Genomic DNA, 9,468 nt, shown 5'->3' with positions numbered 1-9,468 from the left:
ACTCACTTTGTAGACCAGGCTGGCCTCGAACTCAGAAATCCGCCTGCCTCTGCCTCCCGAGTGCTGGGATTAAAGGCGTGCGCCACCACGCCCAGCTTGTTTTATTTTTCACACTTCAAAAAATTGAATTTAAAAAATGATGTGAACTTCATAGTCTCACAGTCTAATGCAACAGAAATAACAAAATGTGCTTACTTTTCACTTTTAGGGTATTTTCTATTTTATCTATAAATCAACCACATTTGAAAGAGGGATGGCAAAAAAAATCCAGTTGATAAAGCTAATGTATAATGTAGACAGCTGGTTTCTTGTTTTGTACTTCAGCCCTCTCTGATCTAGTTCTATAAGCACATCGGATGGTGATGCCCAGTAGTTCATTTCATGGAGTTTTCTTTCTAAAGTAAAAATGGATGAGAGGACTACTTTTTTGGATATTCTTGGAAAACAGTTGGACAAAATGTTTTGCAGTCTAAATTTACTATCTTGAATGGCAATAACAATACCACCACCACCACCACCACCACTACTACCACTACCACTACCACTACTACTACTACTACTACTACTATTACAACTACTAGTACTACTACTACTACTACTTGTATTGGTGGTGGTAGAGTAGTAGTAATCTTTGTCCTATATTTGTGATAGTGCATATATTCATGTGTGTGTGTGGATGTGATTCTGCATGTTCCATGGCACTTGAGTGGAGGTGAGAGGGTAGTGTGGGTGTCCATGGTTTTCATTTCACATGTTCGAATCAGAGTCCTTTGTTCTTTTCTCCTATGTATTTCAGCTAGCTAACCCTTGTTAATGAAGACTCTTCTTTCTTTGCCTCCCATCTTCCCTTAGGATCACTAGGGTGCAGACATGTTCTGCAATGGTCAAGTGTATGTGCATTCTGAAGAGTCAACCTCAGGTCCTCACACTAACATGGGAAGTGATTTAGGTTCTTAGCCACTTGTCCAGGCCCCAAAAGAACATTTCTTCTGATCCATCAAAGCCATTAGAGAAGGCATGAGCTTAAAAGGCCACATAGTGGCGGGCAGATATACTCACCACAATGAGCTTCATCAGAAGTGTCAGAGCAGTCTGGCTTGTAGTCACAAACAAAGTGGGATGCAATGCACTTCTTGTCTTGGCACAAAAAATCTGTGACTTCTGAACAAATATCAGTGGTTTCTCCAACTATAGAAAAAAAACAAAACCATTATTGATTCAATATTGTCATAATATTGTTATTACGATTTAAGATAGATAGCTGCTGTATAGATTTCCAATTTTTAAGTTAGTGATTTTTTAACAACTGCCCAAGGTAGACTTTGGGACAGCCACCTATCTTTTATTCAACCTCCATTTACTCACTGCATCATTCAACACCTGCATTTTCATTAAATTAATTTGTTTTAAAGAAATTCTGCACATGTGAACAATGCATACTGACCACTGTCACCATGCATTTTCTTACCAGCCTAGCCTATAGCAATTCTATACTGGTTTGTGATCCACTGCCATTAACCAGGGCAGTCTGAATGATAATTGGTTTGTAAATATCCATAGAAGCTTGGTGGGCTCAGAAGTGAGTATAGAACTAAGAGCAGTGACTCCTTTTCTCCTATTATCTATCAAAAGCCAATAATTCAGAGTAAAGGGGCAGGCTGTATCTTTCATCCTTTTAAAAGCTTATCATTTTTGTTTAAATATATTAAAACTCTAGTTCATGGGTTAAACATCCTTTGTTGTTGGATCACACTAATTTTATAGAATCTTTCCCCTAAGTTCTGCAGTTAAATTATGCTGTCTAAATGCTTCAGTTTATGTTATAAACATTATTTGCATCCTTTTCACAAGAATTTCCTCCCCAACTGCAGACTTTTCCTTCGTGGGTCCTACATAGGGTGCTGCTCGATGACAGACTCAAAGAAACAACATATTTTCTTGTTCCCTTGTATTGGTCATCCTTCTCCTAGGTCTAACATTATTAATTTCATCTCCTCTAAGAGCTGTTTGATCTGATTATTTTCACTTTAAGTAAGTTTCCATTATATTCTACTGGGACTACCAAATCATTTAATATTTAGTTTTAATTAATAAGCACAGCTTATGATAGTGGAATACTGGATCCATTAAAGGGGAGTTAATAGATGTTCATAGAATCATGAAAGTATTCATATTTGTCAATGTCCATTATAGATATATAGAAAAATGATATATCATAGCTTCATAGTATTTTTAAATTATAAAACTATTTTTATATGGCATGGATCCCCAGGTAGGACAGTCTCTGGATGGTCATTCCTTCAGTCTCTGCTTCACACTTTGTCTCTGTAACTCCTTCCATGGGTATTTTGTTCCCCATTCTAAGAAGGATCAAAGTATCCACACTTTGGTCTTCCTTCTTCAAGAGGGTCACATGCTTTGCAAATTGTATCCTGGGCATTCCGAGCTTCTGGTCTAATATCCATTTATCAATGAGTGCATATCATGCATGTTCTTTTGTGATTGGGTTAACTCATTCAGGATGATATCCTCCAGATCCACCCATTTGTCTAAGAATTTCATAAATTCATTGCTTTTAATTGCTTCCTAGTACTCCATTGTGTATCCATTCCTCTGCTGAGGGACATCTGGGTTCTTTACAGCTTCTGGCTATTATAAATAAGGCTGCTATGAACATAGTAAAGCATGTGTCCTTATTACAAGTTGGGGCATCTTCTGGGTAGATGCCCAGAAGTGGTATTGCTGGATCCTCCGGTAATATTATGTCCAATTTTCTGAAGAACTGCCAAATGATTTCCAGAGTGGTTGTACCAGCTTGCAACCCAGACACTATTGTGGTTGCCAACAAGAGCTTGCTGACAGGAGCCTGATATAGCTGTCTCCTGAGAGGCTCTGCCAGTGCCTGAAAAATACAGAAATGGATGCTCACTGCCATCCATTAGACAGAGAAAAAGGGTCCCCAATGAAAGAGCTAGAGAAAGTATCCAAGGGACTGAAGGGGTTACAGCCCCCTAGGAGGAACAACAATATGAACTAACCAGTACCTTCAGAGTTCCCAGGGACTAAACCACCAACCAAATAAAACACAAGGTGGGACTGCATATCTCCATTAGCAGAGGATGACCTAATCAGTCATCAGTGGGAGGAGAGGTCCTTGGTCCTGTGAAGGTTCTTTGCCCCAGTATGGAGTAATGCCAGGGCCAGGAAGCAGGAGTGGCTGGGATGGTGAGGGGGGAGGGGATAGGGGGTTTTCAGAGGGGAAACTAGGAAAGGGGACAACAATTGAAAAGTAAATAAAGAAATTATCCCATAAAAAATTTTAAAAACTATTTTAAAACATCATCTTCAATAACATTATTAAGCTTATAAATAAATATATTTATTGAATAAATGGCTATAGGCTGGTATGCCTGAGTTTGGGAAATTTACTTCATTTTAGGTTGCATTTTTATGACTAAAAAGACCAGACTTTTGTAGATTCCCTCTTAGTGTATTACTATTATATTTGAGTCATCTTTATGCAGCTAAACTTGTAAAACATCTTTAGCTAAAACTTGTACATCTCATCCTAACTACTAATGAAGTAAAATGGTGTAAATTTGAAGGAGAGAGAGGTAATCTAAGACTATAATCAACAGTTTAAGTATAGAAACTTTATTACGTTACTATAATTAACTCAAGTGAAAATTTATTGTGAAACCAACTTAGTATATGAACACTCTTCTGTATGCAAGTCTATGCAATTTGGGTTATTTTATATTTTCAATATATTAATATGAATATATAATTACACTTTGGGAAAACAATGTTTTGACTTTAAACAGTTAACACCCACTTTTTAAATTATTTAAAATATGACAACTATGCTAAGTCTTTAAGGCTTATTTTCCTCAGAAATTTATAACTGCAAAGATGTGAAAAGACTAGAAGTCACTATTCTGGGTTACAGTGAATTGAGTGAGTTGAATGATTTCTCTGGTTTTCATGGAACAGCATGTATATCAGGCACAAATAAAATTTAAGGAAACTTCAAAATCCTAAGAAAAGAAGATAATCTTTTAAGATAATGGCAAATTTAAAAGATATATTACTTAGTGATCCAGTACCTTGCACATACACAATCATAATCAATCTGTTTGATCAGCCAAATGGTAAAAATAGCTATTGAGCTGGTTGATAATATGTGAAATGAAAGATATTCTCACATATTCTATAGTGTTGACACCAGAAATGGAAGGCCATTATTGGTCAGAACAATCTGAGTAGCATCACATGGCATCTAAATCAGATAAGACTAGATATTTATCCAACTGAAATAATAGCTTGGCAGAGTCTGGTTTTGCTGCTCATATGTACGTGCTTAGCCCTGACCATTTGGCATAGGATAACCTATCTGGGGCATATCTTCAGAGAAAATTGATTCTTCTTATTTCACCATCCATCCACTGCCTATAGCTCTTCATCTCGGCCTTGTGATATTTCTTTCATCCATGTTGCCATGACAACTGTTGTTGTCATTGTCCAGGACTTGCTGAAGTAACAATCTTATAAAATTTTCATGAGTGCAGATCCTTGTAATAAAGAGAAGATACTATCTCACAGCAAATACTATGGTCTAGTGGCTCTACAAACTCTCAGTTCCTTCTTTCATGATGTGCCCTGAGCCTTAGATGTAGGGCTTATCTTATAAATGTGTCATTTCATCTGCAGCTGGCCAAATGGGGAGAATAATTGATCATGGATTCCAACCCCCAGTGAATGGTTTGAAGGAGAGTGGTGAGTACATGGAAGAAGATTTATAGGAGAAGGTGGGGGGGGGACTATATAAATATTGTCATGATATATGAAATTCTAACAACAAACAAAACAAATAAAAGTAGAATTTGCAACATAGTTCTGGAAATGTATTCAAACATTATGCTGTGTGATGTAATTGAGGGTGTTTATAAATTACTTTCAGCAGGGCATAAAGTAACCCCATCCTGTAGTGTTGTGTACATATTTAATGCTTTATTATCTTTGTATGGTCTTTAGATACTTAGCTGGGGAGGGGGGACGGGGTATGCCAGGGAACTCACCGAAAAGGAAACACTCTATAGGAATTTCTTCATAAACTATATACTTGTTTCCCAAAGCAAATTCCACAATATGTTGCAAACTAAAATTCCTAAAATACTCCCATTTATTTGAAGGAAAACTGACATTTACAGTAATAAAAGGGGAAAATCTCTGCAACAAATATTTTTTTTCCTAGGACAATTTCCATTATATTGATTAACCTCTTATTCTAGAAAAGACTATGGGAGCAGGTTTGCAAATAAAAGAAAATCTCAACATTGCAGGCAAGGGGATATTATGTGGTCAGTATTTCCACATGTCTAGAAATAGCATTACCCTTTATTCTCTGTATTCACTGTGATCATGTAAATCTTTTATATTCAGAGAGAATGTGGGGTTTAAAGAAGGACAGTGTACATATCAGACAATTGATAGCAAAACATTTGAAATTGTCATTGTAATGATCTCAATGGCAAAAATTCCAGCTAGTGTCAAAATGTTCAGAGTAAGAAACTACTGGGCTGCATAGCAGTGCATAGAAAGCGCTTAGACAAATATAAACAAATGTGACATCAGTTGACATACGTATTGGAAAATACTTAAGATTGACTTTTTACTTTTCTAAAATAAAAAATGTGATTTTAAAAACTCTTCATACACTTTTGAAGGAATTATAGATACAAACTTCCCCTGTCTATCATAAAAGCAAATGTTTTCCTTGGATATTTTACATATAGATGCATTTTAAATATTTATTTCTTATTTATGCTCATGTAATTTAAACCATACATTGATTCACACTTCAAACTACTGGTTTAAATGATTGCACAGAAAAATCACATATAGGCATAAGAAGGAAGAAGAGATATTGGATAAAAGAGGAACAGCTTTGACTTTTCTTTTGTGCTCTACAGAAAGCAATATTCTTATTAGTGTGATTATAGTCAAACAAGATTCATTAAGTATGGAGCTACTTCCTGGACATAAACTTTCTGCTTTCCCAAGGTACAAGAGCCTCATGGAAGTTAAAGTTGTCTGAATGCCAAAGCCTTATTACTTTGTGGAGGTCTTCAGTAGAAGATCTTTTTATTCATTCACAAACTCCCCTAATTATTGGAAAGACATGTGATCAGAGAAAGCTGAACTAACTCAAACTTCATTTCAATGTGTTTTTAATTTTTAATGTACAGGAGATGAAATTCAATTTTTGATTATACTCCCTAAAATATTTGCAGGCTTAAAAAAATTTATGTGAAGATGATCTAGAGATACATTAACCAGATTTAAAAAGATATTGTTTGGGGATAAAATTAATAATTTCTTAATACCCCAATTTCTTTTCCATTTTAATCATTGAAATTACATATTAATCTTACTTTAGATTAAAAAACATTTAATACTTTGTACATTACTTATATCTAAAGTAATTAAGAGAATGAAAGCATCATCCAGGAATCCAGATGAATTCCTGTGAGTCACAGATAATCAGGATAATCACCTAATTCCACGTTTGCATTTCTACCAGAGTGGTACAATTAAGAGAATTCTAATTAACCACTGAGAAATCAGCAACAAAAATAAATCCAGGATGTTTCCATGAACAGAGCACAATGGACTAAAAAAAGATATGTGTAGATGGTATAGCTAGGGAAGCAAAATGTATCAGAGCTTTATAAGGTGGAAAACAAAATAGAGAAAAAAAAAGACAAAAACTCTCAAAAAGTCACCAGTCTCCAAAATACAAATGTAACATGTCCCCTCTTCCTAACTTGAAATCTTTTCTTTTGTGTGTTTAATTTGTGGATCTAAGAAACTATACATGGGCTTTGGTGATGGATACTTTTAGGAATGTGGAATTGCAAAATAGAAATGAAATGGAAGTAGAAACAGAAAATATTGGAGACAGAAAGTTCCAATGAGGATCGAGGATGATGGTTATGGAAGAATGAAGGGGCACTGCAACTGCCAACCAAAATGTAATGTGCTGGAAGAACTAACTTGGGAATGGATGATCATGAAATCAAGTGAATTATATAATGAGAGGAGAAAATAGAACAAATGTTATATGTATGAATATCGGTATTGGGGGTGCATTTTGGGTGCTGATGGTTTAAGCAGGAACGGGGGCAGAAGAGTGGGAAAAGGGAAGAAGAGAGTGGGGCAATACTAAGGTCATATGAAGGAGCTTTATGATGCACCACTAGCTTGTAAGGTTATTTATTTATAGTATAAGTTTAAAAAACAGAATATGAACAAAATATTCTGAATGGGTGAACTTAGAACTTCATTGTTGTGAAGACACACAATATGAAGGCAACATTAATAAAGGCAAACGTTTAATTGGGGTTGGCTTACAGTTTTAGAGGTTCAGTCCATTATCATGGTGAAAAGCATGGCAGCATACAGGCTGACATGGTGCTGGATTAGGAGCTGAGAGTTCTATATCTTGATCGAAAGGCAGCCAGGAGGGAATTGGATTCTGCACTGGGTAGAGCTTGTGTGTGTGTGTGTGTGTGTGTGTGTGTGTGTGTGTGTGTGTGTGTGTGTGTGTGTGTTGTCAAATCCTGCTTCCAGCACCACACCTACTGCAACAAGGTCACAGAACTTAATAGTCACTCCCTATGGTCTAAGTATTCAAACACATGAATCTATGGGGCCAGACCTATTTAAGCCACCACATTCCACTCCCTAATCCCCATAGGTTTATAGCCACAACATAATGAAAAATACATTTAGTCCAACTTTAATGGCCCCCTATCACAGTCTCAACAATGTTTAAAAATGGTCTATCCCAATCTCAAAAATGTATAAAAGTCATTCATAGTCTCTTCTGAAATTCATGCAATCGCTGAACTTTCAAAAGCAAAAAGCAAAACACATCTTTTCTCATATCATAGCATGTTACTATTCCAAAACCTCAGGAGGGGAGCACAGTTTAGAAATACTGGACCAAAGTTAGACTGAAAGAGCAGCTGGGCAAATTCCAATCTTTTGATCTCCATTTCTGATGTCAAAATGCTCTTTTGATCTCCAATTCCTTTCAACTTCGTTGATTGCAGCACAGTTCTTTCTTTTGGGTTGTTTTCACTCCTTGTTAGTAGTTTTTATCTGCAGGTATCCCACAGCTCTGGCATCTTTAACCTCTTGGGGGTCTTCAAGTCAATCTAGGCTTCATCTAAATGTGCCATGCAATGGCCTCTCTTGGCCTACACAAAGGGACTCCCCCGTGACATATCTGACCTTGATGACTCCTTGGTAGTGGAGGGAGATCCAATAACTCTTTATTCTATTCTAGACTCTAAAGCCAGAGCTACACAACTGAAGCTGCCAAGTTCTGCTGCTTTCTGGGGGCTGGAACAGGGCACCCTTGTTTTATTACATCAGCAGCAGCATTTTGGTTTCAATGTTTTCTCTCTCTCTGCCTAAACTGGGCTGTTCTGAAACTTGCACTATAGACTGATCTTGAATTCAGAGATCTGCGTCTCTGTCTCCTGAGTGCTGGGATTAAATGTATGTATCACCATGCCTGGACCTAAGCTTTTTATCAATTCTTTTCCATTAAGAATCTTTACAAGCATGCCCACTATGCCTCAAGATCTGGATTAAAGTTGTGTTTTGATCTGGATATTCTAACCTGAAAATTTGGGATCAAAGGCATGTTGTTTTCTTGCCTCAAGATGCAGATCAGGTATGCCCTTCATTTCTGGATTATAGTTCATTCTAGATATACTCAAGTTGAAAAGCAGGACTAGCCATCATGATCCACCCCTTCTTAACTTGATACACAATCATATCCCCTTATGCCTAAATAAAAATAATAACTTATAGCCAGGTGTGGTGGCACACACCTCTAATCCCAGCACTTGGGAGGCAGAGGCAAGCGGATTTCTGAGTTCGAGGCTAGCCTGGTCTTGAAATAATAATAATAACAACAACAACAACAACAACAACAACAACAACAACAATAATAATAACAAACTTTTAGGGGCAATTTAGCCAAGCAGGCTCAGCAGCAATGCTGGCTCATGTGCCACTTATACTTCTTCCCTGAGCCTACCTAGAATCTTTCCAGGATGGCTAGAGACTGCTGTCACTGGATAAGGCTATGAAGCAAGCCAATGACAAAGAGACAGTACCGCATCTGGCTACTTGAGAGCCAATGAGCTGCTGAGAGGAGGATATAAAGATTTGCCAAGTTCCTGCCATAAATGAGTGTGCTTTTGCCACTTTTCTGACTCCTGGAGTCAGTGTCCTTGACTTTTTTTTTAATTATTATTATTTTCTTTATTTACATTTCAAATGCTATCCTGAAAGTTTCCTATACCCCTCCCCCCCACCTCTGCTCCCCTACCCACCCACTCCCACTACTTGGCCCAGGCCTTGCCTTGTGCTGGGTCATATAAAGTTTGC

General features: G+C 37.1%; 1 protein-coding gene across 1 annotated transcript in view; it reads right to left on the bottom strand.

Annotated features, from left to right (window-relative positions):
* Malrd1 (MAM and LDL receptor class A domain containing 1) overlaps nt 1-9,468 on the bottom strand; it is a 658,259-nt gene that overhangs the window by 207,894 nt on the left and 440,897 nt on the right. Inside the window, exon 29 of the mRNA XM_021195116.1 lies at nt 1,060-1,188. Coding sequence (XP_021050775.1) covers nt 1,060-1,188 — 129 coding nt within the window. The remainder of the gene's footprint in view (nt 1-1,059; nt 1,189-9,468) is intronic.

Source organism: Mus pahari, chromosome 3 (genome assembly GCF_900095145.1).
Source record: "Mus pahari chromosome 3, PAHARI_EIJ_v1.1, whole genome shotgun sequence".
Classification (NCBI taxonomy): domain Eukaryota; kingdom Metazoa; phylum Chordata; class Mammalia; order Rodentia; family Muridae; genus Mus; species Mus pahari.
This window is presented reverse-complemented; position numbering and strand designations above follow the sequence as displayed.